Source organism: Dromiciops gliroides, chromosome 3 (assembly GCF_019393635.1).
Source record: "Dromiciops gliroides isolate mDroGli1 chromosome 3, mDroGli1.pri, whole genome shotgun sequence".
NCBI classification, from domain to species: domain Eukaryota; kingdom Metazoa; phylum Chordata; class Mammalia; order Microbiotheria; family Microbiotheriidae; genus Dromiciops; species Dromiciops gliroides.
In genome coordinates, this window is record NC_057863.1 from 669,945,007 (window position 1) to 669,961,004 (window position 15,998).

At 41.8% G+C, this 15,998-nt stretch overlaps 2 protein-coding genes across 3 annotated transcripts in view; one reads left to right on the forward strand and one right to left on the reverse strand.

Annotated features, from left to right (window-relative positions):
• The first annotated feature begins 266 nt into the window (after positions 1 to 266).
• Positions 267 to 10,138, forward strand: LOC122746399 (zinc finger protein 345-like). Its single transcript, XM_043991972.1, has 4 exons — positions 267 to 594; positions 1,029 to 1,155; positions 1,456 to 1,551; positions 6,514 to 10,138. The coding sequence occupies exons 1-4, from the start codon at positions 556 to 558 to the stop codon at positions 8,340 to 8,342; spliced, it is 2,091 nt and encodes a 696-aa protein (XP_043847907.1). The 5' UTR covers positions 267 to 555; the 3' UTR covers positions 8,343 to 10,138.
• The window catches only part of LOC122746405 (zinc finger protein 69 homolog B-like), a 42,770-nt gene continuing 33,437 nt past the window's right edge, over positions 6,666 to 15,998 (reverse strand). For both annotated transcript variants that reach the window (XM_043991983.1, XM_043991981.1), the window contains one exon: positions 6,666 to 6,798. In XM_043991983.1, coding sequence (XP_043847918.1) covers positions 6,783 to 6,798 — 16 coding nt within the window. In that variant the 3' untranslated portion in view covers positions 6,666 to 6,782. The remainder of the gene's footprint in view (positions 6,799 to 15,998) is intronic.

Below are 15,998 nucleotides of genomic sequence, written 5' to 3' on the forward strand. Positions count from 1 at the left end.
CCGAGAGCTCTTTGCTTTCCTCTTCCCTTCCCCCATAAGGAGAACTACAGTTCCCAGAAGGACGTGCGCACTTTCTAGCTAAAGGATAGGAAAAAAAAAAGCCAGAAGGCTGGAGGAGAAAGCGCAGGAGCAGAACGCTCCCTTTCCCACCCAAGTACGACGCCAGCCTACAACTCCCAGAAGGCTTTGCATGTCTAAACCAAGGCTCAGAGGCCCCTTTAGGACTGGGGGGGCGGAGCCGCCGCCTCTCTCGCCACTTCCGCTGTCGCAGCTCCTCCCTTCGTCGGCGGATCTCAGCTCGGGGTCCCTGTGTCCAGAGCTGCCGCGAGTGAGGACGGGGCGCGGCCGGCCGAGGAGGCGCCGAAAGGGAAGGAGACATTGGGAAGCCACGGGGAAGTGGAGTCGAAGACCGCCACCTCGGAGCGGGCCGCGCCTGCGCAGTGGCTTCTGAACGCTGGGCCTAGCCCCTCTCCGCCCCCTCCGCGGGCCTGCCTTCCCATTGGTCATCCTAGCAGGGCCTGGTGCAGGAGCCAATCAGCGGCGGAGAAGGAAGGCATGGCTCCCACCTACCACCTGAGAGCCAGGCCCCACCAGGTAAGGGGCCCCGCCCAGCCCCGCCCTTCTGCCAGAGGTAGGGTTGGGGAAGGGGGCGGGGGCAGGTTTGCCCATTCATTCCCCTGCCTGCTGAGGCCCGACACACAGTAGGTGCTTCATGGACACTGATTGCTCGAGTGCTCCGGGAAGGTATCACCCCAGCAAGCTCCGCCGCATTTATGTGGCCCTTACTGTGTACAGATGCTCTTGCTGTCCTCCTTGCTGGGGTCTGGGGTCGCATGTGGCCTCAGGGCTTCCTGACCCCCGTTATCCCCTCCCCCTTCGGCAGGTGAGGATACAGAAGGGCGCATGTGCACCTTCAGTGCCCCGGGAGCATAGGCTGCTACATGGGCTAGGCTGTTGCCCCCCCTTCCTGCCAGCCTCCCCTTCCCAGGGCTGGCACTGGGCAAGCACAGGGGGTTTGGGTCTTGCAGGGGCCAGTGACCTTCAAGGACGTGGCTGTGGACTTCACCCCGGAGGAGTGGGGGCACCTGGACTCTGCCCAGAGGGAGCTGTACCGGGAGGTGATGCTGGAGAACTACCGGAACCTGGTCTGCCTGGGTGAGGACCCCAGCTCTGCCCAGGGAGGGTCTCCTTTCCTCCCCTTAGCAAGGCCCCTGGGCTGCAGAGGCCTGATTGGCTCCTCCCTAAGCTTGTCCTCTGGCCCCAGCTTCTCCCTGGCAGGGCTGGGCAGGTCCTTGCAGACTGAAGGAATTCCCTTTCTGGTCCCCTTCCCTACATGCTTTCTAGGAAGGCAGGAGAGGCCCTTTGTACCATGCGTTGGCCTTGACCCTGTAGAGAGAGGGCCTGAGACTGGTGTGAAGGGGAATCTTCTCAGTTCTTTCCCATTACCCCAAGCAGGACTTGCAGGATCCAAACCAGATGTGATCCACCAGCTGGAACAAGGGGGAGCACCGTGGAGGCCAGGGGAAGGCTGCTCCAGAAGCGGCCTTGCAGGTGAGTGAGTGACCCTGGGCAGGGGAGGCATTACCAGCAGCAGGTCACCTGGTCATTCAGGCCCAAGAGCTTGGACCAGGCTTAAAGACTCCAGGCCTCTAGACAGCTGCTGAGGCCACTGAGCAGGAGCTGCATTTCTCTCCTACCAAGTTTCTTCCTGTTCTCTTGTCCAGTCTGGGAGAACAGGGGCCTTACAAGGGCATAGATCTTTTTCTGTCTTTCTTTGGGATCTCCTTGTTCTCAACAATCATTTTCCTGATCCCTTCTCTTGACCCTGTACAGATTCACTTATTCTCTGAGAGGTATGTATCAGTTGCAACAAAATGTCCCATTTGTTTTCTTGTCTCCTTGGAACCTTTGTTTTCTGCATATTTTCTAAGGTTGCATTCCTGTTCTTATTTCTTAAAAAATAGTTGTGTCGCGGCAGCTAGGTGGCGTAGTGGATAAAACACCAGCCCTGGACTCAAGAGGACCTGAGTTCAAATCCAGCCTTAGACACTTGACACATACTAGCTGTGTGACCCTGGGCAAGTCACTTAACCCCTGTTGCCCTGCCCAAAAAAACCCAAACAAACAAACAAACAAAAAATAGTTGTGTCTAGTTAATAAGCATTTATTAAGCACCTACCATGTGCCAGGCACTGTTTTTAACATCAGGGTTACAAAGAAAAGCAAAAAAAAAAAATAGTTCTTGTTCTCTGGGGGCAGCGAGGTGGCACAGTGGATAAAGCACTGGCCCTGGATTCAGGAGGACCTGAGTTCAAATCCAGCCTCAGACACTTGACACTTACTAGCTATGTGACCCTGGGCAAGTCACTTAACCCTCATTGTCCCGCAAAAACCAAAAAAACAAACTAAATAGTTCTTGTTCTCAAGGAATGTATGATCCAATGGTGGAACAACACACAAACAATACATACAGAACATGTTTGATATAATCTCAGAAGAAAGGCACTAACATCAAGGAGATTGAGAAAAGACCTATTAGGGAAGGAACAACTTTAGCTGAGGCCTGAAGGGAACTTAGAAAAGGGCAGTGAAGAAGTAGAATTTCAGGAATGGGAGATGGCTGGTCAAAAGGCAGAGTTGGGTAATGGAGTGTCTTGTGTAAAGAGCCTACATGGGGCCAGGGTCATTGAATGATGTGTGTGTGGAAAAGAGTGAGGTGTAAGAAGACTGGAAAGAGAGGAGGGGAACATGATATGAAGGGCTCTAGAGCCCAGTGTTATTGTTGAGTCATTTCAGTTGTGTCTGACTCTTCATGACCCCTTTTGGGGTTTTCTTGGCAGAGATACTAGAGTGGTTTGCCATGTCCTTCTCCAGCTCACTGACAGATGAAGAAACAGGTAAACAGTGGAGTAACTTGCCCAGGGTCACCTAGCTAGTAAGTGTCTGAGTCTAGATTTGAACCGAGGAAGATGAGTCTTCCAGACTCATGCCCAGTTTCCTACCCACTGTGCCATGATGGCTCCCTTATAGCCAAATAGAATACTTTCGATTTGGTTTTGGTTTTGGTTTTTGCGGGGCAATGAGGGATAAGTGACTTGCCCAAGGTCACACAGCTGGTAAGTGTCAAGTGTCTGAGGCTGGATTTGAACTCAGGTCCTCCTGAATCCAGGACCAGTGCTTTATCCACTGTACCACCTAGCTGCCCCCTAGATTTGATTATAGAGGTCATAGAGCTGCTGGATTGAGTAGAGGGCTGACATGGGCAGATCTGTGGTTTAGGAAAATGACTGTTTCTGGAGTGAAGGATAGACTGTAATGGGGAGACTTCTGGCAGGCATGGGAGCTGGTGAGATCACCAACCAAAATAGTAAAGGGAGAAGAGAAGAGGGCCATGAGAGGTTAATGGAAGTGGGCTTAGCCTGGGGAAGAGAAGACCGGTGGGGGATGTGTTAGCTATCATATTGAACAAGAATCAGAAATGTTGTGGTTTGGCCCCAGAGACCAGAATGATGAGTAGTGGGTGACAGTGGCAATGAGAGAGATTGAGGATTGTTCTCAAGGAAAGTCTCTCAACAGTTAACAGTTAGGGGCAGCTAGGTGGATAGAGCACCTGCCATGGAGTTTGGAGAACCTGAGTTCAAACCCAGCCTCAGACACTTGACACTTACTGGCTGTGTGACCCTGGGCAAGTCACTTATCTCCACTTGCCTCACCAAACAACAACAACAACAACAGAACAGTTAACAGTTGTCCCAAAGTGGAATGTTCTGCCTCAAGAGGTGGTATGTTTCCCCCTCATTGGAGTCTTCAAGTAAGTAGAGGCTGGGTAACCAGAGCCATTGCCAGTCTTCTTGACTCTTGTCTTGACACTGGACTCTGATGACTCTGGATGAGACAGTGAGGCTGATGACTTTGCTCATCTGTGCCTCACTTAAGGACCCAACCTGCCAGTTTGAGTTGGAGAACGCTGCCGTTATCCTTCTCCCTCTCTCCCTCTATTTCCCCTTCCCTATTCTTTCCTCCTTCCCAGTTTCTCCTTCCCTCACCACATGTGGTCTCTTTCTCCAAAGGAATATAACTTTTGGTTGCTTATATTTTGTAATATATTTGTTGTAAGATATATTTTGTAAGGCAAATTTCTTTTTCTTTTTTTTTCTTTTTTCTTTTTTTTTAGTGAGGCTGGTGCTCTATCCACTGCACTACCTCACTGCCCTAAAATTTAATTTTTGTTTTATTGATAAAATAAGCATTTCCATGATATAACACAATAAAAAAGATGATTGTACATGAAGCTGCAAATCTACTATGCACAACTTGCTATTCCTTTTATTTTTTGCGGGGCAATGGGGGTTAAGTGACTTACCCAGGGTCACACAGCTAGTTAAGTATTAAGTGTCTGAGATTGGATTTGAACTCAGGTACTCCTGACTCCAGGGTCGGTGCTCTATCCACTGCACCATCTAGCTGCCCCCAAATTTCTTTTTCAGTTTATTTACTTTATTTTTTTTAAAAAGCTGGGACAATTTACTTTGTCCTGAACAGTTTTCATTTATGAGTTCTTGAAATATAACTCTAGAAAAAGTTCATTGTGATTCAAATGGAACTAATTGACTATGCTTTTAAACCCAAATCACTCTGGGCAACTAGGTGGCACAGTGGATAGAGCACTGGCCCTGAAGTTGGGAGGACCTGAGTTCAACTCTCACTTCAGGCGCTTACTTAGCTGTGTGACCCTGGGCAAGTCATTTAACCCCAATTGCCTTGAACATCCAGGGCCATCCCCAGTCGTTGTTATATATATCTTGCCACTGGACCCAGATGGCTCTGGAGGAGAGTGTGAGATTGGTGACTTTTCACAGTCCTCCCTCACTTAAATCCAATTCACTGCAAATCATGACATCACCTTGATGTCATGGTCCTCTTTTAATGAAGGACAAACAACAACAAAAACGACAACTCTGATTTTCATTGAATGGCCAGTAATATACCCCAGCCTAAGCCTCTGGTGCTTATTGTTTGGGTTTTTGTGGTTTAGGTGAGTGCAAATAGCAATTGTTTTCTGTTATGGCCAGAAACTCTGAGTGTCTTTCCCACCCAGATCTATGCTTTTTTTGTTTGTTTGTTTGTTTGTTTTGTTTTTTGCAGGCAGTGGAGGTTAAGTGACTTGCCCACAGTCACACAGCTAGTGAGTGTCAAGTGTCTGAGGCTGGATCTGAACTCAGGTACTCCTGAATCCAGGGCCAGTGCTTTAACCACTGCGCCATCTAGCTGCCCCCAGATCTATGCTTTTGTGATGGTAAAATAGACCATTTTTTGTCTCAGTTCTTACCTAACCCTTAGTCATTAAATAGGTGTTGCCTCAGACAGACTGAGACCTAAGAAAGACCTTAATTTAAAAAGACCAAGGTCACCCACTGCATCCTGGGCCATCACTAGTCATCTTGACTCTTGTCCTGCCACTCAACTCTGATGACTCTGGATGAGAGAGTAAGACTGATGACTATGTATCTTCGCCTCCTTTAAATCCAATTCATGAGTAAGGCAGGACATCACTCTCATAATGTCATTGGTCTTCCAGAACGAAGAATGAACAACACATTATGATGACACTTTTTTTGTGTGTAGGTTAGACTAGATGGCTACTAAGCTCCCTCTTCCCTTTCAAATTCTGTGATTCCCTGACTTCTTAGCAGTATGCTCTTGGGCAGCTAGGTGGTGCAGTAGATAGAGCACTGGCTCTGGAGTCAAGAGAACCTGCTCTTAAGTTCAAATCTCACCTCAGACACTTACTAGCTATGTGAACCTGAGCAAATCACTTAACCCCAATTACTTTAAACATCTGAGGCCATCTCCAATTGTCCTGCTATATATATCTTGCCACTGGACCCAGATGGCTCTGGAGAAGAGAATGAGGTTGGTGACCTTGCACAGCCCTCCCTCCTTCACTTCAATTCATTTCAAGTCATGATATTGCCCTTATGTCATGATCCTTTTCGAGAACGAAGGACAAACAAGAGCAATGTGCTTTAGGGGAGTCACAAAACTCTATATGAGCCTCAGTTTCCTATTTTGTAACAGTTAATGACTGCTTTACCTCTCTCACCAGGGTCTTTTATCCATGGGAAAGATTTCATTTGTGTACCTGACTTTAAGCACAATAATCATTGACATATTTCTTCTACCACATGGCTTCTTTCCTTTGTGTATAATGGATACCTTTGGCCAGCTGGTAAAGCCAATGAACCTTTTTTCAGAATCATGTTTTTAAATGCATGAAATAAATTACTTGAGATTACAAGGGAAACTAATTATATTGAAATAAAGATGTATTTTTCTCCCCATCCAAATTCAATGTTCCCAAAGGACATTTCTGTCAAGACTCCAAACTTAAGGTTATAATATAATTTATTCTGCTTTTTGCAGTATTACAATTTTATTTCTCAATAGAAGACAGAAGACAGGCCATGTGTGTCAGGGGTATCATGGAATATTTACTTGTTTTATTTCTTTCAGATTGGGAAACTCAACTTGAAAACAGAGAGTTAAGTTCAGCGCTGGGCACATTTATTGAAGAATCTTCCAGGGAAAAACTCAGAATGGACAATCCTTGTATCTTAAAGTTGAGAAAAGCCTGGGAATGTGATATCAACTTAAAGAGTCTACAGAATCATGAAGAGAAACATTCTAGCCAAGTAAAAATCACCCAGAGGAAACGTGCCGGTAAAGTGAAAGACCGTGAATATAATAAGAATGGCAGAGGCTTTGGTGTAGAATCAGTCTTTTCAGAATTCATCATTCCTAAGGACAATGAGAATGGGAAATCATTTAGTAATCATTCAGACCTTCCTGAAAATCATAGATTACATACTGATGAGAAACCCTATAAATGTAATGAATGTGGGAAAGCTTTCCTTTGGTCAACAGAACTTGCCCACCATCAGAGAATTCATACTGAAGAGAAACCTTTTGAATGTAAGGGATGTGGGAAGGCCTTCCGCTGGAATTCACAACTTATTCTACATGAGGGAATCCATAGTGGAGAGAAACCTTTTGAATGTAAAGAATGTGGAAAGGCCTTCCGCCTGAGGTCACAGCTTACTTTACACCAGCGAATCCATACTGGAGAGAAACCTTTTGAATGCAACAAATGTGGGAAAAAGTACAGGCTGAGTTCACAACTTACTTTACACCAGAGAATTCATACTGGAGAAAAGCCTTATAAATGTAAAGAATGTGGGAAGGCCTTTCACCTAAGTGGACGGCTTACTGTACACCAGAGAATTCATACTGGAGAGAAACCATATGGATGTAATGAATGTGGGAAGGCCTTCCTCATGAGATCACAGCTTATTGCACACCAGAGAATTCACACTGGAGAGAAACCTTATGAATGTAATGAATGTGGGAAGGTCTTCCGCCTGAGTGGACAACTTACTGTACACCAGAGAATTCATACTGGAGAGAAACCTTGTGAATGTAAAGAATGTGGGAAATCCTTCCGCCTGCAGTCACAGCTTACTGTACACCAGAGAATCCATACTGGGGAGAAACCTTATGAATGTAATGTATGTGGGAGGGCCTTCCGCCGGAACTTAGAGCTTACTTTACACCAGATACTTCATACTGGAGAAAAACCTTATAAATGTAATGAATGTGGGAAGGCCTTTGGCCACAGGACAAAACTTACTGTACACCAGAGAATTCATACCGGAGAGAAACGTTATGAATGTAATGAATGTGGAAAGGCCTTTTACCAGAGCGGACAACTTATTTTACACCAGAGAATTCATACTGGAGAGAAACCTTGTGAATGTAAAGAATGTGGGAAAGCCTTCCGTCTACAGTCACAGCTTACTGTACACCAGAGAATTCATACTGGGGAGAAACCTTTTGAATGTAATGAATGTGGGAAGTCCTTTCAGTGGAAGTCTCTAATTATAGTACATCAGAGAATTCATACTGGAGAGAAACCTTTTGAATGTAATGAGTGCGGGAAAGTCTTTCGTCTGAGCTCACAGCTTACTGCACACCAGAGAATTCATACTGGAGAGAAACCATATGAATGTAATGAATGTGGAAAGGACTTTCAATGGAGGTCTCTGCTTGCAGTTCATCAGAGAATTCATACAGGAGAAAAACCTTTTAAATGTAATGAATGTGGGAAAGCCTTCCGTCTCAGTGGACAGCTTACTTCACACCAGAAAGTTCATACAGGAAAGAAACCTTATGAATGTAATGAATGTGGGAAGACCTTTTGCCGAAAATCCCATCTTATTGGACATAAACGATATCATAGTAGAGAGAAAATTTATGAATGTGATGGATGGGGAAAAGCCTATTGATACAGTATAGGACTTAGCTAATCAGAGAATCCATATTGGAGAGAAACATAAATATAATTAATGTGGAAAGGCTTTTGTATGAATTCTGGACTTTGTGATTTTCAGATAATTCGTATTACAGAGAAACCTTATGGTTGTAATAAATGTGAGAAGTCCTTTCACTGGAGATCCCATCAAAGAATTTATAATGAAGTAACCATAAACCTGAGTTGAAATCTAGCCTCAGACACTTGACACTTACCAGCTATGTGACCCTGGGCAAGTCACTTTACCCCATTTGCCTCACACACACAAAAAAAGTTTCAAGGAAGTAACTATAAAAATAAAATGAATGTGAGAAAGGCTTTTTTGTCAGAACACAAACCTTATTCAGCATCAGATGATATGTAGAAATGTAATAAATATGGAAGTCTTTCCATTTAAAAGACAGCTTACTGATTATCAGAGAATCATATTTCATAAAAAACTTAAAAGAGTACTAAATAGGGGGCAGCTAGGTGGCGCAGTGGATAGAGCACTGGCCCCGGATTCAGAAGGACCTGAGTTCAAATCTGGCCTCAGACACTTAACACTTACTAGCTGTGTGACCCTGGGCAAGTCATCTAACCCCAATTGCCTCACCAAAAAAAAAGAGTACTAAATATACATACACTTTCGTTTGGAACATTATGTTTACTCATATCAGAATATCAGAGAATACATCCTGGAGATACACCTTGTAAATGTGATGAATGTGGGATTATGCCCACCTTTGGAATCCATAATTTAATCATCAAAGAAATAATGGAGAGAATGAGGAAAAAATATTTCAGAGCATTTGGCTTACCTAAATTCTTCATACTTATGAGAAGAAAAAAAAACCACATGAATAATGAATATAAAAGCCAGAATACCACTTTAGGAATTGAGCTGCAATCATGTAATCTTTTAGCTTCCAGGAATAAGAAGGCAATAGTCCCTTTATGTTGTGCACTGTTTGGACCATATCTGTAGTATTGAGTTTTGCTTGGGGCATCACAATTCAAGAAGGACATTGAAAAGGTGAAAAACATTTAAAATACAGCAACCAGTACTTGAATGAGGCTCAGTAGAAAGGTCTGAGGATGGTTAACCTGGAAAAGAGAAGACCTATGACATATTAGCTCTGTGGAAGAGGGATTATACTTTTTCTGTTTAACCCCAGAGGGGCAGAATCAGGAAAAAAACAGTGAAAATTACAAAGGCAAGATCTAGAACATCAAGAAAATTAAACAAACTATATTATAAAAGTACCAGTCATCAAAACTATCTTGTAATGGCAAAAAAAAAATTCTATGTATAAGGGAAGAATTTATAATAAAAAAGACCATTATGGGAAGTAAAAATGGATAATTTTGATTACATTAAATTAAAAGGCTTTTGCCTAAATAAACACAATGTAGCCATGATTAGAAGGAAAGGAAAAAAAACTGGGAAAATTTTTTCTAAAGTTTCTGTTAAAGGCTGCATTTCTCAAATACATAGAGAACTGAATCAAATCTATAAGAATATGAGTCATTTCCCAATTGACTGTTGTTTGTCCTTCATTCTCAAAGAGGACCAGTGATATCATGAAGGTGATGTCTTAACTTGCTCATGAATTGGATTTAAGTGAGGCAGAACTGTTCAAAGTCTTTAACCTTACTCTTATCCAGAGTCATCGGAGTCCAGTGACAAGACAAGTCAAGATGATCAGTGATGGTCCAGGATGCAGTGGGTGACAGCCTTTTTAAATTAAGGTCTTTCCCAGTTCTCAGTTTGTCTGCCCCAATTGAGAAATGGTTAAAAGATATGAACAGGCAATTTTCAGAAGAAGAAATCAAAGCTATCTATTGTCACATGAAAAATACTCTAAATCACTATTGATTAGAGAAATGCAAATTAAAACAATTCTGAGGTACCATCTCACATCAGATTGGCTAATATGACAGGAAAATGAGAAATGCTAGAGGGGATGTGGGGAAAATGGGGACATATGCATTGCTGTTGGAGTTGTGAATTGATCCAATCATTCTGGAGAGCAATTTGGAACTATGCTCAAAGGGCTATAAAATTGTGCATGCCCTTAGACTTAGCAATACCACAACTAGGTCTGTATCCCAAAGAGATAAAAGGAAAAGGACCTATATGTACAAAAGTATTTATAGTAGCTCTTTTTGTGGTGGCAAAGAATTGGAATTTGAGGGGGTGCTCATCAGTTGGGGAATAGCTGGACAAGTACTATATGACTATGATGGAATACTATTGTGCTGTAAGAAATGATGAGCAGGAGGGTTTCAGAAAAACCTCAAAAGACTTAAATGAATTGATGCAAAGTGAAGTGAGCAGAACCAAGATAACATTGTATACAGTAACAGCAACATTGTATGATGAACTGTGAATGACTTAATTATTCTTAGTAATATAATAATCCCAGACAATTCTAAAGGACTTTTGCTGAAAAATGCTATCCACCTCCAGAAAAAAAAGAACTGGTGGATTCTGAATACTTTTTAAAAAGCAACATCTTTCTGGTTTTGGGGGGCGGGGCATGGGGGGAATCTGTGTTTTCTTTTGCAGTATGGCTAATATGGAAATATGTTTTGCATGACTTCACATTATAATCTGTCAAATTGCTTGCCTTCTCAAGGAAGGGGTAGGGGAGGGATGGAGAGAATTTGGAACTCAAAAATTTTTAAATGAATTAAAAATTGGTTTTACATGTAATTGGAAAAATATTTTAAAATTTTAAAATAGATCAATGAAATATATTAAGGGAGAGTGAGAAACAATAGAATTCATTGACTCCATGTTTAGTAAACTTTAAAACAAATTATAAACTTAAGAAAGAACCCTTATTTAATCAAAATTAGGAAAACTGGAAAGCAATCTGGCAGAAATTAAGTTTAGACTAACATTTCATACCATATTCTACAATACATTCTAAATGGATACTTGACCTTAATATTAAAAATCAATACCATGAAATCATTAGAAGAGAAACAAATCATACACCTCTCCAAACTATGGGTAAGACATGCACTATCCAAATAAGGGACAGAGGCAATTACAAGAGCTAAAATACATAACTTTGATTATATGGAACTGAAAAGTTTCAGCACAAACAAAATAATGCATCCAGGATAATATGGGAAGTAGTTAAATGGGAATAAATCTATGTATCAAATTGATGTATGAACAAAAATATTCACATATTTGTGTATATATTATAAATATGTTACCCCAAACTATTCCCCAATAGATAAGTTGTCAAAGGATATGAACAGTTCTCAAAAGAATTGCAAACTACTAACAGCCATATGAAAGAATACTCCAAATCACTAAGAGAAATGCAAATCAAAATAACTCTGGTTTCACCTAACACTCTACAAATTGGCCAAAATCACAAAAGATGACATTAATGTTGGAATTGTTATGGGAAGTTAGGCAAACTAGTGCATTGTTGGTGGAGCTATCAATCAGTACAATCCTTTTGAAAAGCACTTTGGAATTATGCAAATAAAGTGACTAAAATGTCTTTACCCTTTGACCCAGAGGTTCTACCACTGTTGTTATCCCCAAAGAAGGCCACTGATTAGAAGAAAGTCCCCATACACACCAAAGTATAACAACACTATATTAGTAATGAATTGGAAACCAAGTAGATGTTTATCAATTGTTTGTTCAGTCATTTCAATCATTTGAAGTTTCCTTGGCAAAAATACTAGAGTAGTTTGCCATTTCCTTCTCCAGATCATTTTACAGATGAGGAAATTGAGACAAACAGGATTAAGTGACTCACCCTGGGCAAGTGTCTGAGGGTGGATTTGAACTCATCTTCCTGATTCCAAGCCTAGTGCTCTATCCATTGCACCACCTAGCTGCCCATTTATTAATTAGGGAATGGCTAAATAGAGTTTTGTGGTATACAAATGTAATGGAATATTACTATGCTATAAGAAATAATGCAATGAATACAGAGAATCCTGGAATAATGTATAGGAAGTGATTCAAAGTAAATTCAGCAGAGCAAAGAACACTACATAATGACTACAACAGTGTAAACAAAATAACCTACCCCCTCCCCGCCAAAAAAAAAAACCCAAAAAACATTGAAAATGAATGTGTCAAAATAACAAGAATGGCTCCATAGAACTGGTAGAAAGAAGATGCCAAATATGAAGCATAGTACATATTCTCAGATTTTGTGACACACAGACAGTTCCCCACTTTACATAAGCAGACCATTCTGCAGGTCTGTAACTAAAGCAATTTTTATGTTATACAAATGAGGTGAATCTAAAGTTAGAGTCTGAAGGTTAGGTTTGGATGTGGATATAGGGTCAGGGTTAGAGTTTGCCCCTACTACCCTCACTGCCCAGCCCAAAAAAGAAAAAGTAGTTGGGTTCATCTTCCTTAGGGAAATCTTCAGGTAAAGGCGGGATCACTACTCAGTAAGTAGGTGTGTTTTAGTGGGGGATTCCATTTGTGTATGGCTTGGATTAAATGGCCACTTCCAAGTTTCCCCCTCTGTTTTTTTTTTTTTTTTGTGAGGCAATTGGGGTTAAGTGACTTACCCAGGGCCACACAGCTAGTAAGTGTTAAGTGTCTGAGGCCGGATTTGAACTCAGGTCCTCCTGACTCCAGGGCCAGTGCTCTATCCACTGCGCCACCTAGCTGCCGCTCCCCCTCTCAACTCTTAAATTGTGTGGGCCCTAATCCTGATCTGTGCTGTCCCTCAGGTATTTTCCCTCATCCTTTCCCCTTAGACTCCCTTATATTTTATTTATTTTTCAAAAGCCAGGGTAGCAATCCTATCTCTCTTTAGTCTATTTGAGTACCTTACCTGACTGTTGTTCATCCTTGTGAGGAAATAGGTAATAGTCTCCTCTCAGTAAGGATATCATGTTTGAGGACAAAGGTCTCAGTCCCCCTTCCCTCCCCTCAGGCAAACAGATCACATAGTTCAAGTAGCCCTGAGCCGGTCTCTATGAGGTTCTCTTCTGGGCTGTGTCCATATAAGGGAAGATTTAAGAAATGTCCCTGTGTCACCTCCCCCATTAGCTGAGAACCCAAAGAATAATTATGGAAATGAGGGTTAAGAATAATTTGTTCTGGGGCACAGCTAGATGGCGCAGTGGATAAAGCTCCAGCCCTGGATTCAGGAGGACCTGAGTTCAAATCTGGCCTCAGACACTTGACACTTACTAGCTGTGTGACCCTGGGCAAGTCACTTAACCCCAATTGCCCCACACACACAAAAAATTTTTTAATTAAAAAAAAAAGAATACTTTGTTCTGATTAGCTAGCTTTCCTGAGTAGATTGTAACCCTTAAATAATCTGCCAGTGATGAACTAGGGGAGGGTCCATTTCATGTTAGGGACTAGGGATTAAAAAGCGGCCTGGGAGCCTCACTCTCTGCACTTGTACTTGCCAGCTGTAGCACTTATTTACAAGTTTCCATTCTCTCAAGAATGACAATAAATGAGCCTTTGACACATCCCTGCTGAGTTCCAGAGAATTATTGAGCAGGGGTTGCTTTCCTCTCATCCTTCATTCTGGAAGAAGACTAATGACATCATGAGGGTGATGTCTTACCTTGCTCATGAGTTGGATTTAAGTGAGGCAAAGATGCATGGTCATCAGTTTGACTCTCTCATCCAGAGTCATCAGAGTCCAGTGGCAACAGAAACATGAATGCAGTATTGATGGATCTGGGAATTAATCCAGCCATCTGGAAAGCCATTTGGAACCATGCCTCCACTAAATTATGCATACCTTTTGATCCATTATTATAAGTAGGCCTATATCTCAAAGAGACTAATGAAATAGGAGAAAAACCCATATGCACAAAAAATATATATATTTTTATATATATTAAGAAAGAACTGAAGACTAAGGTGGCACCCGTTAAATGGGGAAGTGATGGAGGAGGCTAAAAAGGGTTAACAGATAATTTAAGACCTGAGCTCTAATCAATAGTAGCTAAAAAGGGGTTAACAGATAAACTAAGATTTGAGTTCTTATTAATAGTAGCTAAAAGGGTTAACAAAGAAACTAAGGCTTGAACTCTTATCAACTGTTACCAGGCTTTATCAACAACATACTATCAACAGAAGCTTAGACAGTAACCAGGGACCATTAACCATTAATAGCCATTAATATTGCTAGATGACAGGAAACAGAAACTGCACCTAGAAACCAGATCTTTTTTTTCTTTTCTTTTTTTTTTTTTGGTGAGGCAATTGGGGAAAGTGACTTGCCCAGGGTCACACAGCTAGTGAGTGTCAAGGGTCTGAACTCAGGTCCTCCTGAATCCAGGGCCAATGCTTTATCCATTGCACCACCTAGCTGCCCCTAGAAACCAGATCTTAAAGCAAAGTGATATCATAAATGGAGAGGCCCTCTGGCTCTGACAAGTTTGAGCATGTCTTTAGGAGCATTTGCAGAAAGACCAAATACGTCCTTAGGTTCACCTTATGATGTTTAAGCCCCAAAAACACATCCCTAGAGAAAAAGGTCCCCACCTTGGAGGATGTCTTAGGACCCCAGGAAGTCCCAAATAGGATGTGCACCTCCCTAAGGAGGAGATTGAGATAATGAGGAACTAACCTACTTTTCTCACTATAAGTATAACCATTTTCATCTCCCTAATTGAGATACTTTTCTCCTTGGTCTCTCCCTGTGGCCTCACAGTCTTTTAATAAAACTGGAAACAGAGTCACTGAGTCTTGTAATTCTGTGGGATGCCACATAATCAATTAAACCCATCACCCATGACAGAATGACTGAACAAATTATGATTTATGAATATAGTGGAATATTGTTGTGGCTTAAGTGATGAAAAGAATAGTTTCAGAGAAACTTGGGGATTCATAAAAAATTGTCAGCCCAAAGTGAGAAAAATCAGAATATTCATATAAGAACTTTGAAAGACTTGATAATTGATCAATGCAATGACCTTGTGGTTCCAGAAGACTGATGATAAGCCATTATACCCACTCCCTGACAAAGGTAAAAGACTAAAGGTGACAAATGAGACATACATTTTTGGACTTAGCCAATGTGGGAACTTCCTTTGCATGATTATACATATTTGTTATCAAGGCCATCTGCCCTCACTGAGGGAAGGGAAAAGAATTAAGTGCTTGTTGAACAAAAGGTAAGAGAATTTTTTAAAAAAAGAAGCTTTGTGTATATAACAAAATTGGAAGGATTTCTATCAGAGCTCTAATTGTTTCTTGAAAATTAGAATTTAAACCAAATGTAATCATAGCTTCCAGGAACCTGGAGGTGGGGGTCCCTCTGTATTTAGCCTTGCTCATACCTCATATCAAGTCTTGAGTTCAGTTTTGGGCACCACATTTTGGGCAGGAAATTGATAAGTGGGAGAGCATTTGAAAAACACTGACTGGCAACTCATGAGTTCATGTCATATGAATATTAAAGCTGCCCAAACATGGAATGGGATGGCTCCAGAGATAGTTCTCCCTCATTACAGGTCTTTAGGTAAAGGTTGGATAAATACTTGTCAGGTAGGTTATGTTGGGACTTCTATTGGAGGAATAGGTTGGATTAAACTGCTACTGAGGTCCTTTCAACTCTAACTCTGTGTTTTTTACAACTCTATTTTGTCAACCATTCTAATCTGTTATAAA